The 26310-nt window shown below is 45.1% G+C and overlaps 1 protein-coding gene across 1 annotated transcript in view; it reads right to left on the bottom strand.

The window, feature by feature from the left end:
• Nucleotides 1–296: 296 nt before the first annotated feature.
• erbb4b (erb-b2 receptor tyrosine kinase 4b) overlaps nt 297–26310 on the bottom strand; it is a gene marked incomplete at both ends in the record, with an annotated part of 355388 nt that continues 329374 nt past the window's right edge. The window contains 8 exons of the mRNA XM_083638160.1: nt 297–949; nt 3134–3268; nt 3506–3734; nt 10198–10368; nt 12494–12591; nt 15935–16081; nt 19350–19425; nt 23382–23537. Coding sequence (XP_083494286.1) covers nt 297–949; nt 3134–3268; nt 3506–3734; nt 10198–10368; nt 12494–12591; nt 15935–16081; nt 19350–19425; nt 23382–23537 — 1665 coding nt within the window. The remainder of the gene's footprint in view (nt 950–3133; nt 3269–3505; nt 3735–10197; nt 10369–12493; nt 12592–15934; nt 16082–19349; nt 19426–23381; nt 23538–26310) is intronic.

Genomic DNA, 26310 nt, shown 5'->3' on the forward strand with positions numbered 1-26310 from the left:
TTGATCCAAGAGAGGACAGAGTCATAGGCGATGTTCCTGCCTTAAGGGGTCCTGACCAAAGGAGGGGCCAAGGGAGATGGTTTGAGTGACAAGTGAGGCTGTCAATGGCTGTTATTGTAATCCTGTGCAGAAGAGGCAGAGAGAATGAGAGCGAGCGAGAAGAGCAAAGTGTCCAGGGCTGGTGTAAGGGGAGCCATGGGTGATAAATACTGCATGGGACTGAGAGGACTGTCCAAGGTCCATTCCTCTCCACCTCCATCCCTCTCTCCACCCTCCATCGCTCCACCGGTGGGCCACTACACCACAGTGTTCCTCTGTCTGTATGGAGGGGGTGGCAGCACATTGCCAGCTTTCATAGCAAAGTCGGACAAGTATTCCTGGTTTTCGGCCACGGCGGGTCGAATGCGTCCATTCTGCCGGTAGAAGAAGCGCGTGCTGCAGTCCTGCAGGTACTCGGGGTTGTGCAGTGAGGCCTTGGGGGGGAGACTGTGCTGCCAATATTCAGGATTGTCAAAGGTGGCCTTCTTGCCTTTCTTATCCACCATGATGGTGCCGCCGGTGATGCCCGAGTGTCGGGCGTGCCCCGAATGCCCGGGATGCAGGGTGTGCGACGGATACGACGGGTGGGCCGGGTGGCCAGGGGGCACCACGTACGCTGAGGTGGAGACGGTGTTGGCCAACGTCGACGGGTTTACCGCGTGGGATGCCGACTGGGCGGAGATAGAGACCGCCCCGGCCAATCCGTTCTTCTCTCCAGGGTTGTGGAAGGTGTTGAGGTACAGTGGCTCATTTATGTACTCGTCCTCTGCCCGGCCAGACAGGCTGTTGGGGGCAGCGGCGGCTCCGACCATGTGAGAGGCGTGGTAACCCGCTCCATCAATCACCGCATGGGCATCGCCATTCCTGCGACGCGTGACGAAGGGGTTCTCCTCTACTGGATTAAGATAGTCTGCGGAGGAAAGGGGGATTCGGAAAATTTCCACCAAAATAAAGCTTATGAAATCGGCAGTTCAGTAACTTCTGAGAAGTTAAAGGATGGCTTTACGGATGATCAACCCACTTTGTATCATTATAATCTTGGTAATATAAGCACATGGGCAGTGTTAGCCTTCATTATATGTTTTCCTCACGGAGAAAAATCCTCCCTTTCTCTGCCTGCAGAAACTCCGCCCCTGCCAGCTGCAAGTCATTAAGGTTAATTAAGGCTCTCAATGCGATTCTCCGTGGATGTGCGCATACTAGGGCTGGGTCGGTTTGAAAATTTTAAAACCGGTTCGATATTGCTGTCTAAACCGGATCGAACCGGTATACCGATTTTTTTTGTAATTAAAAAAAAAAAAAAAAAAAAAAAAAAAAAAAAAATTTCAAGCAGGGCTCCCGAGTGTGGCCCATAACTGTCTGTAGTGCAACTTCAGTCCACCTGATAGCGATAATACACCTCTAAGCTGGTATTGTCAACCAGCAATGATACTGAATAAAAAGAAGCAGGACACCTGTGTAACAAACACACCCTGTATTTATTTCTCATAACTATTCAGCTCAACTTTTCTTCTAAACATCAAAATAATAAATGAAATAAGACTTCTGCCTATAGTGCAACTTGAGAAAAAGGCTAATAAAAACACAAGCAGTGCAATCAGAATGGATTGGCTTACAGCTGAGCTGCCTTATAAACTTCAAAACTCAAATTCACACAATATAGGGCCTAGGCATGGGTCGGTTTGAACATTTTGAAACCGGTTCGATATTCCCCCAAAAAACGTATCAAAGCGGCTGCAGTTGGTGGCGATAATGCACCTCTAAGCTGGTATGCTGCCAACCAGCACGAACACTGAATACAAATAAGCAGAACCTTTTAACTGTAACAACACACTGTTTTTATTTCTCATAACTATTCAGCTTAACTTTTCTTCAAACATCAACATAATAAACAAAATAAGACTTTTGCCTACTAGTGCAACTTGAGAAGAGGCTAATACGAACAATAGTGCAATCAGAATGGACTGGCAAAAAAAAAAAAAAAAAAATAATAATTTTTTTTTTTTTTTTTTTTTTTTAGGTTTTTTCGGTTTGCACGTGATCAAACCGGTTTGGGCTCGTATACCGAACCGAACCGGTAAAACCGGAAATCGACCCATGCCTAGCGCATACTTAAAAAATAAACAATAACAGCCGCCCCCGGAGCAGATTCCGTGTCTTGAGCAGAACCTCCGCAGTTCCGTTGTGATGTGTTGTGATGTAAAACGTGTCACAACGGAACATTTTGCCAGAGGAGGAAATGGGAGCTCTCTGTGTTGAAAACATGTAGCGAAGGTAAACACTGCCCATCTGCTTATATTAATGACATTATAATGATACAAAGTTGGTTGATAATTAGGGCTGGGTTAAAAAAATCGATTCTCCGATTTTGAATCGATTTTTATTTTAATCCTTTGATATCGATTCATATGTCCAGAGATCGTTTTTTTTTTTTTTTTTTTTTAATAAACAGGCTATAATATTTTATTGGCTGTGTGTGGTAGTTGAAACATAGTTTCAAGTTGACATTTATTTATGTTTGTAGTTGAAACAAAAACATAAATACTGTAGGCTACATAAATGGAAATGTTTGATCATTAATATCTACTTTTAGAAATGATATAGGCTGAAATCAAATCACTCTGCATAATTGTGAAAGTGTCTTTATTGACAGATGAAAAGGCTGTTATTTATCCTTTGTCACCACCTGGTAAGTAAATATATGTGTAACTAAAACCGGTTCGCGACTTTTTTCTCTCCATGTATCTACCGGTCCTTGGTGCAAAAAAGGTTGGAATGGGAACCCCTGTGTTACATAACTGTACAGTCATGTAATTCAGGTTACAGCTCAAAAAACATGTTTTATATCACTAACCAAATCGATATTGAAATGAATCGAATCGGAATCGAATCGAATCGAATCGGGATTAATCGATTCGGAACCTTGGGAATCGGAATCGAATCCATTCTTGAAATTTGAACCAATACCCAGCCCTATTGATAATTGGTAAAGCCATCCTTTAACTATCTGTCAAAATGTAAAAATTCTATTCTATTTCTTTACTTCCATGGAAACATTCAATACTTTGATTTGACATAATGATCAACAAGGTACCTGACTTGTTCTTGTCCCTCATGGCAGTCATGTATCCATCCTGGTCCTGATCTCCTTTTGCTGCTCGTTCCCCCAAAAGGCCAGTGGGGTCGGCACTGTAACGCTGCCCAATACTGTCCTCCCCTCCAGCAGAACCTGGAGAAGCATGAAGCAGATACAACTAACTTTGTAGCATAACTATATATGTTTTAATTATTTTGATATGTGGGTGTCGTTTGTTTTATCTAAGTGAAACAGCCAAGCATAGCACAGATAAAAAAGAAAGCTATTTCATATTTGATTTTGGTGAGGTCTAAGTGTGTGTGCACCTTCACCAATGAAAGCTATGAAAATAGTCTTTTGGACTTGTAGCCTTTTGAGAAGCTGCTCCACCTTGTGCTGTTGTGAGGGCTGAGGCTGCTCCTGGCCGTGGGGACGCCAGTTTCCTCAAGGTGCCGTTGCAACGGGAGGAGTCCTGGGAGCTGCCGCTGCTCTGCCCCCCGGTGGCCAGGTCCTGCGGGGGCAGGCAGCCTCCTGTCACGGCCGAAACAGAAACCACTCTGGGCAGGGTGGCCAGTATGTCTTCCATGCTGAAACTGGGATCCTGGTAACCAAACTGGTTCTGGGTAAAAGGAGAGGGAAGGAGATGGTTTGGTAAGGGAGGTGATGGGGGCACTTTAGAGTAGGCTATGTTAGGGTGCATGTCTTTTTTGGGAGCCCTATTAACTTCCACTTTTTTGTGGTACCCTGCCTGGGTCGTGGTACCCTATACTGCAGCCAGCCATCAGGGGGCGATCGAGATGTTTTGGCTTTACTTTTGAGGAGCTGTCATGACGTTCATCTTTTATACAGTCAATTGCCTGGAGTCATAAGTAACACCACATATTCTTTCTTGCTGCACTTTCTTTAGTTGTCAGGATGGCCAATTGGTCTAAAGAGCGGTGGTTTCTGGTCTCTGAATGAAGGTTTTACTGCCCCATGGTCTGCTCTGTTCAGAGGCTTTCCCACCCTGAAGAACAATATTATGGGGAAATAGTGAATGCTTTCACTCCAAAAGGTCCTCAATATTGGCACAAAATACCAACTATTGGCAGCTTTATACCCACCTTTAAACCCTGCTTTGTACTAGCTAAACCCTATTTGACCCGATCTAAAGAATGCACGGAACACCCCGAACCTGCAGGATCAGAACATCTTTCTTTATTTTAGTTTATTTTTCAGTTATCTAAATTTGGCAATCTGGACTCTGTCTGTTTCAAGAATTTTGTCCGGCCACAACTATGCTGTTTCACGTGCGATCGGGCTGAAACTTTCAGGGGGTGTAATGCGCACCGTGCAGGTGACCTGACGGAGCCAGATTTTTTAATTAGGTGATTTATGTCATCAGTGATGTCATCAATGATGTCATACCATCGCTGATGATGTCATCAGTGATGTCATACATAGGCATTGTGAAATCACTGATGATGTCAGCAGTGACACACACACACACACACACACACACACACACGAGAGACTGAGGGAGAGAGACTGAGGGAGAAGGAGAGAGAGAGGCCTCCTCCTGCCTGTCTCCCTCTCCTCCTGCTGCCTGTCTCTCTCTCCTCCTCCCTGTCTCTCTCTCCTCCTCCCTGTCTCCCTCTCCTCCTGCATGTCTCCGTTTCCTCCTCCTCCTTGTCTCCCTCTCCTCCTATGTCTCTCTCTCCTCCTCCCTGTCTCCCTCTCCTCCAATGTCTCTCTCTCCTCCTCCCTGTCTCCCTCTCCTCCAATGTCTCTCTCTCCTCCTCCCTGTCTCCCTCTCCTCCAATGTCTCTCTCTCCTCATCACTGTCTCCCTCTCCTCCTATGTCTCTCTCCTCCTCCCTGTCTCCCTCTCCTCCTATGTCTCCCTCTCCTCCTCCCTGTCTCCCTCTCCTCCTATGTCTCCCTCTCCTCCTCCCTGTCTCCCTCTCCTCCTATGTCTCCCTCTCCTCCTATGTCTCCCTCTCCTCCCTGTCTCCCTCCTCCTATGTCTCCCTCTCCTCCTCCCTGTCTCCCTCTCCTATGTCTCTCTCTCCTCCTCCCTGTCTCCCTCTCCTCCTCCCTGTCTCCCTCTCCTCCTATGTCTCTCTCTCCTCCTCCCTGTCTCCCTCTCCTCCTCCCTGTCTCCCTCTCCTCCTGCTGCCTGTCTCTCCTCCTCCCTGTCTCTCTCTCCTCCTCCCTGTCTCCCTCTCCTCCTGCATGTCTCCGTTTCCTCCTCCTCCTTGTCTCCCTCTCCTCCTATGTCTCTCTCTCCTCCCTGTCTCCCTCTCCTCCAATGTCTCTCTCCTCCTCCCTGTCTCCCTCTCCTCCAATGTCTCTCTCTCCTCCTCCCTGTCTCCCTCTCCTCCAATGTCTCTCTCTCCTCCTCACTGTCTCCCTCTCCTCCTATGTCTCTCTCCTCCTCCCTGTCTCCCTCTCCTCCTATGTCTCCCTCTCCTCCTCCCTGTCTCCCTCTCCTCCTATGTCTCCCTCTCCTCCTCCCTGTCTCCCTCTCCTCCTCCCTGTCTCCCTCTCCTCCTATGTCTCTCTCTCCTCCTCCCTGTCTCCCTCTCCTCCTCCCTGTCTCCCTCTCCTCCTATGTCTCTCTCTCCTCCTCCCTGTCTCCCTCTCCTCCTCACTGTCTCCATGTCTCTCTCCTCCTCCCTGTCTCCCTCTCCTCCTATGTCTCCCTCTCCTCCCTGTCTCCCTCTCCTCCTATGTCTCCCTCTCCTCCTCCCTGTCTCCCTCTCCTCCAATGTCTCTCTCTCCTCCTCACTGTCTCCCTCTCCTCCTATGTCTCTCTCCTCCTCCCTGTCTCCCTCTCCTCCTATGTCTCCCTCTCCTCCCTGTCTCCCTCTCCTCCTATGTCTCTCTCTCCTCCTCCCTGTCTCCCTCTCCTCCTATGTCTCTCTCTCCTCCTCCCTGTCTCCCTCTCCTCCTCCCTGTCTCCCTCTCCTCCTCCCTGTCTCCCTCTCCTCCTATGTCTCCCTCTCCTCATATGTCTCCCTCTCCTCCTCCCTGTCTCCCTCTCCTCCTATGTCTCCCTCTCCTCCTATGTCTCTCTCTCCTCCCTGTCTCCCTCTCCTCCTCCCTGTCTCCCTCTCCTCCTATGTCTCCCTCTCCTCCTATGTCTCCCTCTCCTCCTATGTCTCTCTCTCCTCCTCCCTGTCTCCCTCTCCTCCTCCCTGTCTCCCTCTCCTCCCTGTCTCCCTCTCCTCCTATGTCTCCCTCTCCTCATATGTCTCCCTCTCCTCCTATGTCTCCCTCTCCTCTTCCCTGTCTCCCTCTCCTCCTCCTGCTTGTCTTCCTCTCCTCCGTCTCCTCTGTGTCTCCCTCTTCTCAGCCTTAAAAGAAAAAGCACATAAACCTGAATTCTTAAGTTGCTGCTGCATTTTTTTTTGTCTGTTTTTATCTTTTATCTCTGGAATTTCTGTCTGCCTAGTTCCACTCTGTCTGTGTGTGTGTGTGTGTGTGTGTGTGTGTGTGTGTGTGTGTGTGTGTGTGTGTGTGTGTGTGTGTGTGTGCGTGTGTGTGTGTGTGCGTGTGCGTGTGCGTGTGTCTGCCTAGTTCCACTCTGTCTGTGTGTGTGTGTGTGTGTGTGTGTGTGTGCGTGGCGTGTGCGCGTGTGTGTGTGTGTGCGTCTGTGTGTGTGCGTGCACACGTGCATGTGTGTTGTATTTCTGCTGTCATGAAGATCAAAGATGAAGGAAAGTGTTTAAAGTGAGGGCATTTTGGCCGGTCCTCACCCTGCAAGGGATTAGTTTAGGTATAAAGGCTCTTACACATCGAGAGCGATGTGAATATACGGCACAAAATTGCGATGCGAGTTTTGACCCACCTGTCAATCACAGCCACAGATGTGTACACGTCAGAAGCGAATTTCTGAAAAATCGACCGTGGTTCGAAAAAATAAACACCGCAATAACGCTCAGCGAAACTTCGCCGTTGGTATGCACGGTTGCATTGACTGATATAGGTTCGGAAAATATTATTGACGTGCGAATTAATCGCACGAAAAAAACGCTCCCGATGTGTAAGGACCTTAAGACGGGTTGAAGTTAGTTTAGGGTTGGGTTTTGGGTTTTGGGTTTAGGGCTAAGACTAGAATTAGGATCACGTTTAGGTAAGGGTAAGAGTTAACGTTCAGCATGTAGAGGTGAAGGATAGAGTTAAAGTTAAGGGTTAGGGAATGAATACAGTCAATGGACGGTCTAAGTATAGAAACATAAGTATGTGTGCGTGCGACTGTGCGTGCATGTATTCACCCACTGAGTCATGGAAAAGTTTAGTTTAGCTACACTATACCACTATGCAAGTGTAGAGTGTATTTGTGTAAATATCTATTGTGCTGTGTACAGTAATTGAGTTCATTACAACCATCTACATGATTTATGTGTCCATTGGGGTGTAATTAATCCAATTAAAACAGAACCCACCCTAATGAGAAAGTCCAAAAAACAGTGGAGGATGAATTTTGAAATATTATACAAATAAATCATCTTTCATTTTCTTTTTTCTTTTTTTCCTCCTTCTTCTGCCTGCCAAACCCCCTAAAATGCACCAAACTGAGCTGGGGAAGGATTGATGTGTCTCATTGGCATTCATGGGGCCTTGTTACCCTGCCTAGCCCAACACAAGGAGGATGTTGGAATGTGAAATGACTGACATGCCTGGCTGTTCCACTGGTTATGTGATGGAACACAGTCCAAAGACAGCGGAGGGCCGTTTGAATAGTCAGACTGTTGCGAGGGAACTGGCTGAAAAGCCTCATTTGAAGAAGGCAATTAGCGCCATTTCACAATAGAGGAAGACCAAGGAAAACAGTGTGCATCAGAGATGGGAAGACGGAGCGAGAGGACAATGAGGATGAAGCTGAGTGACGTCTGTTTTCACATCCTGCTCTTCTGTGCTTGAACAGCAGAGGCCTGCAGTATACAGTACGGTGATACAGCTTCACACAAAGCCACATCCCTTTAGAGAGCATCTAAAGTTTAGATGCTAAACGATCGGAATGACTACTTTGTCTCTTAATAGGCCCACTCACACTCGACTTTCATCTCCAATGCCAGTTAGCCTGCTGCTACAATCTAAGAAATGACCATTCAGAACAACAGATGAGTCCTTCTGAAAAGGGAAATAAGCCACCAAATTATAGTTTGTGTGTGTGTGTGTGTGTGTGCGTGTGCGTGTGTGTGTGCGTGTGTGTGTGTGTGTGTGTGTGTGTGTGAGTGAGTGCATGTGCGTGCATGCACACTTCTTTGTGAATACCCGTCATGACATGATTCCAGCAAGAAAGGGCTGTTTTTTGTGTTTTTCCTTTATAAATGGAAAGTTTTTGTGCATTGAGGGAGTGAGAACCTATTACTGAATAAATGAAATCTATAATTTCAAAACCAACATGAGCAACCAGGCATTCTTTCTTTGATCCATGTTTTTGTGTTGTGATACTGCATACAACAGTAGTCCACCAATATTTGAAGTCAAAGAAGGTTATAGACAGTTCAGAACATTGAGTCAGAGAATACGTTTCTATATTCATGAAGTAGGAGTACAGAGCTAAGCTCAGGCACCAGCTATCCTCAAACCACCTCAATTGTATCTTAAAGCTTAGAACAATGGTTGCCAGATCAGCGATTCTACAATCAGAAATCTGATGTGGACGCAGCGAATTAAATGACATGGCTCAGTGAGTCCCATCACACTGTATCAGCATGTTGCAAAACTGGTTAGATACGTTTCTCTTCTCTTGTTTTGTGGTTTGTTGAGGAATAACACAGACAAACGCAAAATGCACAGTGGAATTTGAAATGGCTGTGACTACATTTCAGGCGTGAACGAATGGTGATCTTCCTCAGGAGAGGAGTGTGTGTGCGTGTGCGTGTGCGTGCGCGCGCGCGCGTGTGTGTGTGTGTCTCAAGCTGAGCACAGGTCCACTTCACCTGCTGTTTCTTTGTTTGTGGTTAACATGGGAGAACAGTAAATGCTGATGTACGTTTGAGAGGACTGTTGCCTCTCCAGTTGGGTGTTGGGGAGAAGAAGAGAAGACGATTTATTTTTTTGATGAATGTTCACAAAGGAGATGACAGGATGTTTGAATGTGCTATACCACAGTAGGCAAACACAATAAGAAGTGAAATTGCAGCACAGCAAAGTGCAATGGAGCATGTCACGTACTGCACATACAGCACATATAATTACATCTTACATAAGTACATGTATGATGATGGTGCCTCAACTCAGCATTCAGATTGAGCGCTCTAGCTCTGCTACTTCTGCCTGTCTCAGTTTGTTACTGACATTATGCAGCATCTACTGTTTATTTGTTACTGCATCAACAGAAAAGCCAAGGAGAAAGATGTCACAATACTGGACACTGTTTGATTGAATAAAATAAAAATAAATAAAATCTCAACAATTATACCAGCATGAACCTGCACTAGGCAGCAGTGCTTTTGTGTCAAATATTGTCTTTTCAGCCTGAATCCTAAACTGGGGCTGCAGTAGAGAAGATTGCCCCATCGCGCTAATTTAGACCCCATAGATTTTCACCCAAATGAAATTCTAATGTAAGATCTGGTGGGAAAGTCTCCCCATACAAGACCAGACCAATGGAATGTTAAGAGCGAACTAAACACGTCTCATAAATAGGGATGGGTATCGTTTAATATTTTTCGATACTGGTGCTAAAACTATACTTCTAAAATGGTACCGGTGCCTGAAACGGTACTTTAAAAAAAAGTTAAAGCATATTTAAATCTATTTTTTATTTAAAGAGGCTGTAAAGAGGATTTCAAACAATAATTTTGTGTGTTATGCTCTAGAATGTTAGTGAAGGTGTGTGCAGTGCCTGTTTCGGAGCACCAGAGGGCGGATATTTTATTCAGCAGCTCGTGCATGGCACCTAAATGAGGCACCGGTAGCATTGGTTGTAAAAGTACCGGTACCATATTGCTTGTTTCGGTACCCAACCCTACTCATAAACAGCAGAGTGTTCAATGAATTACATAACACGACTTCAGGCTTTCACAGTCCAGTCACCTCTTGCTGCCACTTGGTCCTGAAACTAAGAGGGTAAAGAAGCATACACACCCTGTTGGAGTCCATGCGTGTGCGGGGTGTGTAAGCCAGCGGTGGCATGTTGAAGCCGTGGGGCACCAGGTACTCCTCAGCATCCATCAGCTCCTCCAGCTCCTCCTCGTCCACGAGGCTCTGGAAGAACTTGCTGTCGTTGGGGCTGGGCAGCTTCATGCGGTCGTCACCCTGAGTGTGTGTGTGTGTGTGTGTGTGTGTGGGTGGGGGGGGGGGGTGAAACAGACATGCACAATGGTCACTTCTTTCATTTGTGAAACATCTCCAGACTACACCTTGCTGGAACGCAACACTCCACAGAAGACCTAGTCAAGACTCTGGTGGTCCTGGCAGGAATCCCCAACAACCCCCCAGCAAACTTCTTCACCGACTCCAACTCATCCAGATCTCTGATTATTATAGAACAGCAGGAATTATGACACACTGAAAGTCCATGTAACCCCCCTGCTGATTCAACTACACTGGCTTCCTGTGTCACATGTAACCCCCCTGCTGATTCAACTACACTGACTTCCTGTGTAACCCCCCTGCTGATTCAACTACACTGGCTTCCTGTGTAACCCCCCTGCTGATTCAACTACACTGGCTTCCTGTGTAACCCCCCTGCTGATTCAACTACACTAGCTTCCTGTGTAACCCCCCTGCTGATTCAACTACACTGACTTCCTGTGTAACCCCCCTGCTGATTCAACTACACTGGCTTCCTGTGTAACCCCCCTGCTGATTCAACTACACTGGCTTCCTGTGTAACCCCCCTGCTGATTCAACTACACTAGCTTCCTGTGTAACCCCCCTGCTGATTCAACTACACTGACTTCCTGTGTAACCCCCCTGCTGATTCAACTACACTGGCTTCCTGTGTAACCCCCCTGCTGATTCAACTACACTAGCTTCCTGTGTAACCCCCCTGCTGATTCAACTACACTGACTTCCTGTGTAACCCCACTGCTGATTCAACTACACTAGCTTCCTGTGTAACCCCCCTGCTGATTCAACTACACTGGCTTCCTGTGTAACCCCCCTGCTGATTCAACTACACTAGCTTCCTGTGTAACCCCCCTGCTGATTCAACTACACTGACTTCCTGTGTAACCCCACTGCTGATTCAATTACACTAGCTTCCTGTGTAACCCCCCTGCTGATTCAATTACACTAGCTTCCTGTGTCACAATGGATTCACTTCCAAATCCTATTATTAACATTTAAAGCTCTCCATAATCTATCCCCTACTTACTGTATCTCGCAGACCTCCTTCAGACTTACGGTACACTGCCTCTCGCTCCCTGCGGTCTTCATCAGCACATTTACTGCACTACCAGCCATCATCTTCAGCACAATGGCTGCCAGGGCCTTCTCCTATGTGGCAGCCAAACTTTGGAACTCCCTTCCCCCCCCATATCCGCATACTGGACTCCATTACAGAACTCAGAACTGCTCTTAAAACTCATCTTTTTAAACAAGCTTACTCACTTTAATCCCATTAACTACACCCGACTTTATTGATTTTTGCTGAACTACGCTCTGTTGATTATTGCTTATCTTTCTGTTGATTATACGGATGTCTTATTCATGGACCTTTGTTGTTATCTCCGCCAGGAGATCATGTGTTCGGTTGTGTGTGTGTGTGTGTGTGTGTGTGTGTGTGTGTGTGTGTGTGTGTGTGTGTGTGTGTGTGTGTGTGTGTGTGTGTGTGTGTGTGTGTGTGCGTGTGCGTGCGTGCGTGCGTGTGAGAGTGTGTTATCCGTCTGACTCTAGTTGGGTTTGGGTTTGGCCGTGCTTACTACTAGGTGCTTTGCTGTTTATGTTCCATTGATGTAAGGTGACTTGAGTGTTGTGAAAGGCATCATCAAATAACATTACTTGTTATTCTCTAGCAAATTCCTTGGAAAGGTTCTGGTTTCTGACAGTAGGAACTGCAACCAAGACTTTTCTTTTTTCTTTTTTTTTTTACCTTTATTTATACAGCGGGAGTCTCACTGAGAGCAATGCTCTCTTTTTCAGGAGCGCCCTGTTCACATTCACACACACATTCACACCTGGAAGCTGACCAGTACAACCACAGTCTGATCTGTTGGCCACTGAGCAGCTCCACTGGAGCGGTTGGGGGTTAAGGGCCTTGCTCAAGGGCACCTCAGTGGTGGTAATGAGGGAGGGGCAAGCGCTGCCTTTTCACTTTCCCCACCCAGATTTATCCTGCCGGTCCCTAACTTGTGGCAATTAGAAAAAATGATGTCCTTTCAACTTAGAATGCTTGCCTGGAATAAGAGATATGTGTTCAGTTTTCACTTTGACCTACCTGGATGACCAGGTATCGCTGGGGGTCGCGGGCCATTCGACAGAACTCTGCAGCGAGCTCCTTGAACTTGGGCCGGCTGTCTGCATCAATCATCCAACCTGAACAAAGGTGTCAACATTAAAGGGGAACTAAGCCCCCAGAATTCCGGGGGCTCTAACCTAGGGCTGCTCAATAAATCGATTTCGAATCGTAATCGAATTAATTAGTTAGGACGATGTTAAAAAAAACGAAGATCGTAAAATCGTAAAAAATGTTTTTAACTAGAGTAATTACGTTACGGCGGGGCGGCTCTCTCTCATATACGCGTGCCCCGCTGTAAAGTCTCTCTGGAGGCTGTGACTACTGCTGGCTACTAAAGACAGCAGCAATTCACTTATTTCAACAACTCCAAAAAGCAGTGTGTGAGCACTGAGCAGCGTGTTGCACTGCGGGCTGTGCAAGATAACTATTACCACAAACCACGAACAAAGACGGCAGCCAGGAAGTTAGGTAAATCTGCATTTATATAGCGCTTTTATCCAAAGCGCTTTACAGTCAGCAGGGTGCTGGCACACCATCAGGAGCAATTTGAGGTTCAGTATCTTGCCCAAGGACACTTCGACATGCAGACTGGAGGAGCCGGGAATCGAACCACCGACCTCTTTTATCCAAAGCGATTAGTGGACGACCCGCTCTACCTCCTGAGCTACAGCCGCCCCTTTTTGTCACTTATGAAAAAAAGAGAAAAAAGAGCTCTGCAAGGCAACAAATGTTTAGAGAAGTATAAAAGTATAAAAAATTGAAATTGAAATCGAAAATCGAGTTTTGAGAGAAAAAATCGTCAATTAAATTTTTAGGCAAAATCGAACAGCCCTACTCTAACCCTAGTTGAGATCAAATTAGTATACTGTACATGTAGACACTGTAAATGGCTCATCAACCCAACAAACAACAAACTTACAGTACATCAAGACTGAGTGCTGCAAACAAAGACTTTTTTATTATATTATTGTAATTACTGATTTTCCCCATCTAAAGATAAACACCGTTTCATCACCAGAGTGGCCATATGCAGCAATGCTTCTCTGGCAATTTCTCCACACACGCACGCGCACGCACAAGCACACACACACACACACACACACACACACAGGGGCGTCATGCAAGCCAAAAATCTGAGGGGGCGAACTCTGGCACAAAAAATTTGGGGGGTTGGAAGCCAGATTTAGAGGAATATCTAATTTTAAATTAACAGACTGAGCAGGTGTAACCATAAGCCTATTTTCCAAACTGCTCAGCCTCCTGGAAAGATCCATAATCACCAGACTAAGTACATTGCCACTGCCCAGGCTCAATGGACTTGACAAAAAAGGGAGACCACATGTTTCAAAGCAATGTAACACAATGTTTATTTTGGCTGGTATTGCCTTTTCAGAAGGTAGAAATCTTTCCTCTAGAGCAGGGGTTCCCAACCTTTTTTGTGCCAAGGACTGGTAGATACATGGGAAAAAAAAGTCGCGGACCGGTTGTCAATTCTAATGGTTTTAGTTATATATATTTACTCACCAGGTGGCGACAAAGGGTAAATAACAGCCTTTTGTGTTGTACTGTATGTAGCCTATACAGTATTTATGTTTTTGTTTTAACTACAAACATACATAAACGTAAACTTGAAACTATGTTTCAACTACCATACACAGCCTATAATAATATAGCCTATGTTTATTAAAAAAAAAAAAAAAAAAAAAAAAAATTTTTTTTTTTTTTTTTTTACCTCTCAAAAATCTGAGGGGGCAATTGCCCCCTCAGTTACAATGGGCATGACGCTTCACACACACACACACACACACACACACGCACACACACACACACACACACACACACACAAAATACAATGCCAAAGCAATCATGTGATCTGGCATTGCGTGTAGAACCTGTGTTGGCAGCCAGGTAAGAGGCACACACAATGGATTTCATGTATAAAATTTTTTATCCTGATGATTGGGCAATTAAATCCTGCTCTTTACTTGCATGCCATAAAGCCCAGGTCACTGACCTGACGTGAATAAGAGAGTGTATCACACACTGTATCCAAATGAAAGTGGGCACAGATCAGAGGTGACAGTGACCTCTCCTGGCTGCGCGCGTGTGTGTGTGTGTGTGTGTGTGTGTGTATGTGTGTGTGTGTTTGCCCTCGGAGGTTGGCACGCGTTCAGGGTGGCAGTTCAGGCCAAGGTGACATGCAGCGAGGCCCAGAGGCTGCAGCTTGGAGACTAGAGGACAGGGCCAGGGTGGCGCTGGCATCGGCCCTCCGCCATGGCAGCAGTAGCCAGAGGTTATGACGCCACCTGTGACCCTGGTGCCCGACAGCAGGGCGGCAGTGTCGTGTCGTAGTTGGGGGGGGGGGGGGGGGGGGGGGGGGTCTCACTAGCGATGGCCAGAGGGTGAAATGAGCCACTAATCTGCCTGCTACAGTACCTCCTCCTAACCTCTATCGTATTATCTGTGAAGGACTTGCTGATCTGAGTGTCCTTAGTGAGGACCTTTTCAGCACCATTCACATTCTTAACACGAGAAAGGCTTTGGATTGGATGTGGCAGCTTTTTGGATGTGGCTGCTTTCAAACCAGTGTTGTTCTGTTTTGAAAATCACACACGGAAAGAATAGTTATATTTACACCCTTCAATTGACTGTTCCAAATCCAATGGCGTTACTAGTGTTGAAAAGTATGTCTAGTTTGGGACAAAACACATTTTTGTTACTTTTCACCACAACACCAGAATTTGGAGCAGCCAATAGGAATCTCTTGTCCTTAATCTAGACTTTGGAACAGCCAATACGACCTCAAGATACATTCTGGCTTGGGATCAGGCTGGGGTTAAAAGATCTGTCATATTGAGTGAATCACTGTGACGTTGCACAAACAACAATGGTCACTTCCGGGTAGACAACTGCCAATTGATTTGAATTGCGGCGATATCGGCAAACTTGTTTAGTGTTTATTTCTGACCTTTCTGCCAATTGTATGTACTGTGTTGATCAACCAAATCTACCCAACAGTGACATCTCCTGCACCAGTGGGACTAACTGTTGTAGTTTTGGGTGAACTCAAGCTGTCATTTACTTTAGTCTTTTGTCCAACAGGTAAAGTAGGTCTCCAAACTACTGTTAGTGGAAGTGTTGCTATTGACCATTTTCTCAATTGATCCTCGCCCCTGTTTGCTCCGCTCCATGAAAATGTATGTACATGACGCAAGAGTTTTCTACCTGGACGTTATTGTAAAGAAACATTGTGATTGGGTCTATACCTTCTTACCAGACGGAGATACTGCATTGTGCCTGTGGACGTCTTGTGTGTGCGTATAGAGCATCAGGTATACCTTCTTACCAGACGGAGATACTGCATTGTGCCTGTGGACATCTTGTGTGTGTGTATAGACTAGAGCATCAGGCCGTACGTACATTTGACCATGACCATGTAGACGTCGATGGTGCAGATGGGCGGCTGAGGCAGACGCTCCCCTTTCTCCAGCAGGTCCGGGATATCTCTGGTGGGAATCCCATCGTACGGCTTTCCCCCGAAAGTCATCAGCTCCCAGATGGTCACTCCTGAACAGAGGAGGAAAAGGAGGAGAAGAGCAGGAGAGATGAGAAGAGACGATCAGAGCATAGTTGACCAGTGTTGAAGGTCATCGCCCACTCTGAACTTTCCTAACTCCTCAGCATCACGTGGTGTTAGTGAGCTAATGCGCGGCGAGCAGAGTAAATGCACGGTATTACACAGGACTATAATAGCCCCCAGTCATAGAGGACCACTGGGGACACTCACCGACTAAAAGATAGTGATGCTTTTAATCAAACGCACACTATTCTCTTTGATACAACCCATCTTGCATATTAGCTTTGAACATCACTTTCTTAATGACTTCGTTAAGAGCCACTGGTGCAGAGGGCTCAAAATGGCCGGGGAAAAAATCGTTGCGGACTGAAACCGCAAATTGTTATTTGAAATGTGGCAATGAAAATCCAATAAAACTGGGGAATAGTGGAGGAGATTGGTCTCCGGTTCTGAATCTCGCTGACATTGCTGTGGCTGACTTTGATATTAGAGTAGAACATCATCCATTTTGCATTATTTTTCAATGATTGTACAACGATTGCCATATCTTCAAAGCGGTGAAAGAAGTAGAAGAAATACTCCCTCTGATCCCATTCCTCAGCGATGCGGCAACAATCGGCTTCCTTCGCTTCATAAGCTGACCCCCCCCCCCCCCTCCACACACACACACACACACACACCAGCAAGTATTATGCTGCACCCACGTTTGCACAATCTCTAGCCGCTTTCACACCAGCCTTGAAATGTGAAATGTGAAAGTTGTGAAAGAGGGTTGGTGGGTAATTGTTGTACGCCTTTCGTTCCGCCAGTGGACCTAGTCACAGCGCCGGGTTACCCTGCAACCCGCCTCCACCTGAAAGCGTAGGAGCGGCAACACGGAACAGAGGTGCGAATGGTCAGCTCATTCATAAAGAAATACAGGGGAAACCACCTCATGCAGCAAGAAAGGCATAAGTGAAAGTAAAAAAAGTAGCCTATACAACATGACTGCAGGGGCGCCAGGAGGAATGCTCCGTGCCTAGTAAGTAGGTTAGGCTTTATGCTCAAACGATGTTGACATTAGGGACCGTTCGTTATTTAGGGAAGGGTCCACTGGAGCAAAATAGGGGAGGGTCATCTTGTTTTTAATTTAGGCTGAGGGAGGGTACACTCTCTTTAATTTGAGTCCAGGGGAGGGGTATACCATTTTGATTCGATAAAAATATATAAACTTTTTTTGTGTGTAATGTTTGCTTTTCGGACTTCAACAACTACTGAGTTGCTTCATTTACACCCCTCCTGTCCAAACTGTTTGGTATGTCCCGGACGGTGCATTGTTTCTCTTTGGCGGTCCTATCTGTCGATCTTTGTGCTTGGCCTATCCAGACAGTGGGCGTGTACAGTATCTGGCGAATCAGTGGCGCTTTTCTGGTGATATGGAAGTACATTTCCAGCGCGAATAACCCACTGTCTGGAACAGACATGGCATCACAAAATATATATGGGCTCTATCGCCCAGCACCCTCTAAGTCACAGTAGAACCGAGTTACGGCTCACATATCACTTAAATTACGTTAAGTCTGCAAGGGATATTTATACCACCAGGATGACATATATGTTTCACATAGGGTTGTGTTTTGATTTCAAGATTTGATTTTGTCCAATATTGAAATGTTCTACAATTGCATGTTGTGTAATACACATTATTTCTATCTACCTTTCTATATATTTAGGCTAATTTGGATGCTATTTATTATCTAAATGTATTAGCCCAATGCATGCTGGGAGATTTCTAGCGACCGGAGGAGGCGGTCGCTCTGATTGGTGACAGTTCTGCTCTAAGAAGCGCAAAGGATTATGGGAGTTCATGTTCTTGTGGGAAGCTTGTTACTGTTAGTTAAAAACGTGGTTTAGTGATGTGCTTATGTTTTGATTGCATTATGTGGTAATGGCAATGTTTGTGTGGCCAGGATAATGTTTAGTTTTACTATCAATGTAGCCACCACGACTGAGACTGTTAGTGTGTTCGATCACCTCTGGCCGGAGTTTCTGCAAATGTTGAATGATTCCGATGTGGAATAAATAGCACTCCCTGCTGTCACGCGGTGTATGAGGTGCAGGAGTGGTTAAAAGTAAGATCTCTGTGTCAGTCTGCATTCTTCCACACAAGCTCGCCACAATATCCTATGGGGAGGGTCAATCATATTTTTCAAATCACTTGGGGAGGGTCAAGGAAAAATATATTTTGATCAGGGAAGGGGCACAGCTTTTTATTTCAGAGCACACCAAATCCCTCCAGTGACCCCCCTTCTAAATAACGAACGGTCCCTTAGTAGGTAAAATTAACGGATATAATAATAATCTTCAGAGGACTATAGCTGTCTGTGGCGAGTTGGTCTGAGGATATTCCCTCTGGAAACCAGCTCCAGAACTGCAATCTGTCTAGCTAGCCAGTTGTGCATTCCCTTACAAAAACTACTAACGTTATAGAAGTCATGTGCATTTATAGCCTATACTATTCCCCTGACGAACGTTATGCAGACTGTAGCTGTTTGATATGCAGGCGTTGTCTTTCAGAATGGACGCTAATTAGGCTACTTCATGGGAATAATTTGCTTTACAAAAAACTGGAACCAAAAGATAAGAATTAGCCTTGTACCTAATAGGCTACATGATGGTGCATCTGTGATCCATAAAGTCGACCAGATGAATATTGAAAGCCTTGTTACCATGCTGCATGTGGACAACACTTTCGTGTTTTATCACTTTGATCCTTAACGACCGCAGCTGCACGTCGTTGGCTGGCGTACATCGGCGATGTTTGGTTGTTGAATGAATTTGTTCATCATACAGTAGCGTAGGCTACACTAACCTATGCAAATATTAATTTGGGCTACTAGAGGAGCTGGGTGGAAATGCCTCCGCTCGCCTTTCAATCCGGGAGCGGTGGCTGTCGCCTGAAAGCACACGCCAGGACGGGAATGTGGCGGTGCTGCTTGGCTGTGTGTGAAAGCAATTTCTGTGGCGAGGCTGCCGGCTTTGCGGGCCTTCTGAACTGCAATTTTGCGCGATCTGTGTGTGAAAGCGGCTTCTGTCTCAACTGACTCAAGAACGCCTCCTTCAACCAGTCTCCCCTCCCTTTATCTGCATCTCACTCTCCTGGCTGAAGTGCTTTTAACATGGGAGATCAATAAAAGGCCCCTGGTCAATCTGTTGGCTGTAAAGATTCTGGACTTCATGTTTTTTTTGTGTCCTCTTCATGGAGAGTTTTGGGCTTACCGTAACTCCACACGTCACTCTGGTGGGTATACTTTCTGTAGTGGATGCACTCCAGGGCCATCCATTTGATGGGAATCTGCCAGGGAAGAGGCACAGTACATCAACATTGTATCATCCACAGCCACTGTATTTGTGTATCCTGCCTTGTGTAGTCCCCCAGCAGCATAGGATCGAACCAAGAACTTTCGGCATGGAGACAGACACTCTGGTGAGGAGGCTAATGTCATACGACGTTAGTGTCTGTCACTAGAGCATCTCTCTAGCGAGTTTTGGGATCAGACTAAACGTGGATAGCTTGTTGGTGACGTGTCGGCATAAAGTCAAGTGATTTGGTGGGCTGCCTGAGCAAACCATCTTCGACGGGAGAACAATGGAACAAAGAAAAACAAGGCTTGATGAAAGAGCCTTTATATCCCCCTAGACACACACACACACACACACACACACACACACACACACACACACACACACACACACACACACACACACACACACACACAGAGCACCGGCTGTATTGGATGTGAAAGGTGGGGTGGATGTCAGGACGTCCTGGGATGCAGCTTAACGCTGTGATTGGATTTGGAGACCAATCCTATTGATCACAGTCATAGCGGATGGGGTGGAGGATGGTGTGTGTGTGTGTGTGTGTGTGTGTGTGGGGGGGGTGGTGTCTGTCTCTTATTGGGTGGAGGGGATTCACTCAGCGCGGACACAAATTGCGATGGATGCACCAGGCGGGGCCGAGCGGACGGGAGGAGACGAAATCTGCTTTTCTCAAGACGAACGGTCTAAAAACAAAATCGGAGGATGAACAAATATTAGAAGAGGCCAAAAGCATGTGTACGGAAAGCCCCGAGGGACACATTTGTGTACTACTTTTTATTTGATAAGGTTATGAACTCTCACCATTCCCCAAAAGTAAATAAATCGGTCCAACAGAGCAGATTGTCTCACTGACTTATCACTAAAACTGTCCTCCGTGTAGGGCTAAGTTCCTCCCTCACGATATAAAACCCCAATTAATGTTAATGTCTATTGTTGTCTTTTAATATATCATAATATCATTGTATAATAAAGTTGCCATTGTCTGTCTGTGTGCTTGTGTATCCCAAGGTCGGACTGGCTGAAAATCTGCAAGGCGGTGCGTTATGATTTGGGGAAGGTCATGGAAAGGTTGGAAAGTCCTGTAAGCCACCATCATTTCTGGCCAAGCAAAAGGTGCAGTTGTATTGTTTTGTGCCTATTCAACCCTGGCATCACCATCATTGCTAGTATCATACATAATACTCCCACTTGGTTTTAACATGGAGCACTTGACCACCATGAAACCCAGAATATTAACCAATTACGAAGATCAGATGCAGCTGGACGGGTTTGTAGGGTTTGTGTGAGGCAATGGAAATAGAGTGAAAAGCTACACTTAACACACACTGTGATTCAGCAGCAGATTCTACACTTAACACACACTGTGATTAAGCAGCAGATTCTACACTTAACACACACTGTGATTAAGCAGCAGATTCTACACTTAACACACTGTGATTAAGCAGCAGATTCTACACTTAACACACACTGTGATTAAGCAGCAGATTCTACACTTAACACACTGTGATTAAGCAGCAGATTCTACACTTAACACACACTGTGATTAAGCAGCATATTCTACACTTAACACACACTGTGATTAAGCAGCAGATTCTACACTTAACACACACTGTGATTAAGCAGCAGATTCTACACTTAACACACTGTGATTAAGCAGCAGATTCTACACTTAACACACATTGTGATTAAGCAGCAGATTCTACACTTAACACACACTGTGATTAAGCAGCAGATTCTACACTTAACACACTGTGATTAAGCAGCAGATTCTACACTTAACACACACTGTGATTAAGCAGCAGATTCTACACTTAAAGGATGGGTTTTCCGTGGGGAATATGAATATATATTAAATCTCACGCCCCTAAGGTTTTCGAATCCGTTGAAATTTTTGAAATTGGATATTCACTGCCAGAGATATCAAGCATCTCTCACATATTTTTTGGGCCAGCCGACGCGTTTCGCGTCATCTGGCCTAAGTCCGCCTTGCGGAAGTCGTGCACCTATGAACTACAACTGTTGTTGGCCCGGGTCCCGCCTCTAGAGGTCCTCCACGCCCCTTCAGAGGCCTTGACCAAAACAAAAACGCAGCCATCTTTTCAACCGCCTAGCCTGCTGTAGCTAATATTAGCTTCCCATAGTTCCTTGCAAAGAGACCATTATCTCGGGAACGGAAGCACTAATCGACACGGGACTGGCGGCATTGGAAAGCTCGTCAAATTTTACATCTAGTAGTAGGTGGGTTGAAGTAACGAAATCAACGCTGAGCAATGTACCCGTTTTTACACATTTTTACAGAAAATAGTTACAACATCAGATGCGCGTAACTCCTACGAAAATGCCTTAAAATGCATGAAATTTTTTTTATGAAGACATCTCCCGACATATATACTACCGTTTACATTTGGTGCAATTTGGAGGCAATTTTATTTTCGATTTATTTCTTGTTCTTTGTATATTTTATTGTCGAAGCCTTCTTCTTCTTCTTCTTTGAGTTTTATGGCGGTTGGCAAACATATATGTGCATTACCGCCACCTACTGGAGTTTGATATCAGCCAAATGCCTGAGGGGTGGGCATAAAAACGAAGGCCACGCGAGCCCAGTGCATTGTGGGAAATGTAGTATTTCGAGCCCCCGCACCCGCACCTCCCCCCCACCACCCCCCCCCCACACACAGAGTGGATTTCGGTTGATATCTCTGTGAGTAAACCTCCAATTTCAAAAATTTCAACGGATTCGAAAACCTTAGGGGCGTGAGATTTAATATATATTCATATTCCCCACGGAAAACCCATCCTTTAACACACACTGTGATTAAGCAGCAGATTCTACACTTAACACACACTGTGATTAAGCAGCAGATTCTACACTTAACACACACTGTGATTAAGCAGCAGATTCTACACTTAACACACACTGTGATTCAGCAGCAGATTCTACACTTAACACACACTGTGATTAAGCAGCAGATTCTACACTTAACACACACTGTGATTAAGCAGCAGATTCTACACTTAACACACACTGTGATTAAGCAGCAGATTCTACACTTAACACACTGTGATTAAGCAGCAGATTCTACACTTAACACACACTGTGATTCAGCAGCATATTCTAGACTTAACACACACTGTGATTAAGCAGCAGATTCTACACTTAACACACACTGTGATTAAGCAGTAGATTCTACACTTAACACACACTGTGATTAAGCAGTAGATTCTACACTTAACACACACTGTGATTCAGCAGCACATTCTGCTTGTAAGACAAAGCTGTCATTGGTCATTTACATTTTGCATTTCTCTTCTTGGTTTACACTCAAATTAGTATTTAAAAATAATAGTAGATCTGCTCTCCCAGGAAATGAGCTATTTGGCAAAATTATGTTCTAAAATTCTGGACCAACCGTCCATTGAAAATCTCAGTAGCGGGATCTTTTGTCCCTGATCTTGGTGATTATTCTGGTTTTAATGGGGCTCAAATGCCACATAACCCCCATGTTAAAACTACATGGAATATCGCTTTAAGCGGTCATTTTCTGATAACAACAGTAGCCTACTGCTTCTAACACTACTGAAACTCACCAATATCACTACTGATACTGAAGTGCTACTAAACTACGACTAACTACTGATACACTAGGCTAGTATTAGTGCTATTACTGCTACTAAAGATACCACTACTACTACTACTACTACTACATGTAAGTGTACTGGAACCCCGGTATCGTATTTCATAAATATGATCACATTTGTTTTTTATTTGATTGCTATTTGATTGAATATTTCACATTTTGCAGTTTTTTTAGTACTGTAGTTATATAGTCATATAGTGCAGAGTCAAGCTTAAAAACAAAACAAAAAAACAGCACAAATCCCCCCTGTACGTGCCTTGTGTGTCAGGAGATGATTTTGTGCTTTTACCTTTCCTCCATCAGCGTTGTATTCCTTCTCATTGACATCCAGCAGGCGAGACAGACCGAAGTCGGTGATCTTGATGTGGTTTGGAGATTTGACCAGGACGTTTCGTGCTGCAAGGTCCCTGTGGACCAGCCTACGCTCCTCCAGGTACATCATCCCCTGCAACACACACACACACACACACACACACACACACAATTTATATTTAGAATACATACACTCTATACTAGCCGGGGCACATGCACACATGTAAATCACAATCCTGTTCAACATCATTGTCTTCATCTTCCTCTTCATCATCACCATAACCACAACCAACATCATATCACCAGTTTACATTGGGGGTTCTTTGTGTTTCAATAACAGCAGCATCTCCAAATATCGGCCCAGAGGCAAATTTTCAATTAAAAACAAGACCCCGAGTCGCGAGGGACGTCGATGTGACTCAGAGTTTCATTCAGCACATTTATTGAACGATTAAGAAACGAGAACCCCCAACTCCCTGTTTTAATTAACAGTGATTGTCTGCCTTGATAAGGTTCAAGACATTCTCAGACATTCTTCTGGGTCCTTAGGCCATCCTTCTGCATGATAACACTTCCAAATTCATTTTCTGGACGACCAAACAATGGGACAATTAATCTCAGCGAGAGAGGGGGCAAAGATTCTTCACAGAAACAACACTGAGTGTCAGACACAGAAGTTGAGTGGCGGACATCGCCTCTGACGAACTTGCTCAGATCACACACACACACACACACACACACACACACACACACACACACACACACACACACACACACACACACACACACACACACACACACACACACACACACACCAAAATAGAGAGGCTATCAGAACTTGTGTGACCTCAAAAGAAAAGCTTAAAATGCAGTCTGAAAAACGATTCCACGTCATCAGACAACAGAATGCCAATAATGTGTTCAAGCTACAAAAGCAGCCGTTTTAAAAGGCTGTGCAGAGTGAGTCACGTTGCTGTGAACCCACACTCCCTATTGTGCCGAGCCACAAGATGGCAGTGGCCCTGAGGAGAGAGAGAGAGAGAGAGAGAGAGGGGGGGGGGGGGGGGTAGGGGGCACAGCGAGCCTATTTAAAGTTGGTCTCACAATAACAGGAGCCACTTTGGCTGAAGTGGTGAGAGGACAGAGAAAGCAGGCCTGATTTGAAACCAGAACAAATTGGATTTAGGCGGAATGGGCTGAAATGAGAGGAGGCGAGGGGAGGTGTGTGTGTGTGTGTGTGTGTGTGTGTGTGTGTGTGTGTGTGTGTGTGGGGGGGGGGGGGGGGGGGTGGTAGGCAGCCTAAGAGGTGAGATTACTTTGGTAAGGCTATAATCACACTGCCTCATTTGGCACCCTCCCAGAACAGCATGTGGCTTCAGCGAGCGCACACACAGGCACGCATGCCCAATTGCCCATACACGTACACACGTACACACACACACACACACACACACACACACACACACACACACACGTTTCAACGATTAGTCCGTGTGTGTGTTCTTGTACGGCTAAGGTATCTTCGTGAGAACCATTTGAGTTTTATACCTGGAAAGTGAGGACATTTTACACAAGTGAGGACATTTTGGCCGGTCCTCACTTTGTCACACACCTTCAAACGGCTGTTTGAAGGTTAAGACTTATGGTTTGAAGGGTTAGCTTAGAATTGGGTTTAGGTTTAGGTTAAGGTTAAGGTAAGGGCTAGACATTTATTGTTGTGATGGTAAAGGTTAGGGGATAGGGAATGCATGTCAATGAATGTCCTCACTAAGATAGCTGTACAAATGTGTGTGTGTGTGTGTGCGTGTGCGTGTGCGTGTGCGTGTGCGTGTGCGTGTGCTGGATGGAAAGCAGCTGACCAAAGGGATGTGAACAGACTGTCCATATAAAGCAGGTAGAGGGAAAATAACAGAGGGGGAACAGAGAGACATAGAGAGAGAGAGACACAGAGAGAGAGAGCATAGACGTAGAGGAACTATGTATTGCCCTGCATGAGAATCATCCTTTAAATCTTAAGACATTTCTTTACCATAAAACTATATATTTCACTCAATTTGGCTGTGTTACAGTATATTCCTTCTGTCTTGTTATAGTCATCTTATTAATATAAATAGTGTTTTACACAGAACTTGCACTTTTCAAAACGCTTATTGACGTTTTGAAATGTGCTATATAAAGTTATTATTATTACACAAATAGCCACCCAACCTCCTCACCCTCACTCTCTATCCAAATGCATTATGTCATGTATACAAACAATAATGTAAACCTAACCTAATCTATTATTATCTGGGGAAGAAACAGAAAACAAGGAGAGCGTCACTACCACATTCACCACCGCACCCACAAAACAAACAGAATCCAAAGCACGTTCATATTATTGAAACTACAACTACTGCTACTGTAGGAGCACGAACATGTTCAGCCAAACCCCAGGGGTTCCTCTATGTAGGCTACCCATGATTCCATGCAAACAAGTACATGGAATAAATTTAATGCACTTCAAAAATATAGTACAATCCCTTGTTATACGTAGTCAAACCATCATAGGTATGTTTTATAAGTTCAGAAGAACTATTCGCAGTTCGCACATCTATTTGACGTGTGTAGGAGTATTCCTGAACACTGTCAAACTTTGCAATAATTTTTAATGCGACGTTTCGGTAACTATACCATCATTTTTGCCATATGTTTTAAATACTGTAAACATTTTTGTTTGTATTCAACAATTGAAATCCCCATATTGGGTGAGGTAAATGCCAGCACCATCAAAAATATATAGTTTGCATTCAACTATTTGCCTAGTCTTCAAAAAACTCCTATTTATATGGAGAGAAGAATCAGTGTGCAACATTTTAGAAAAATCTGTCAATATTTAGCGGTAGAAAATGTTATGTTTTACAGAG

The sequence above is a fragment of the Poromitra crassiceps genome (assembly GCF_964638095.1).
Source record: "Poromitra crassiceps genome assembly, chromosome: 6".
NCBI lineage: Eukaryota > Metazoa > Chordata > Actinopteri > Beryciformes > Melamphaidae > Poromitra > Poromitra crassiceps.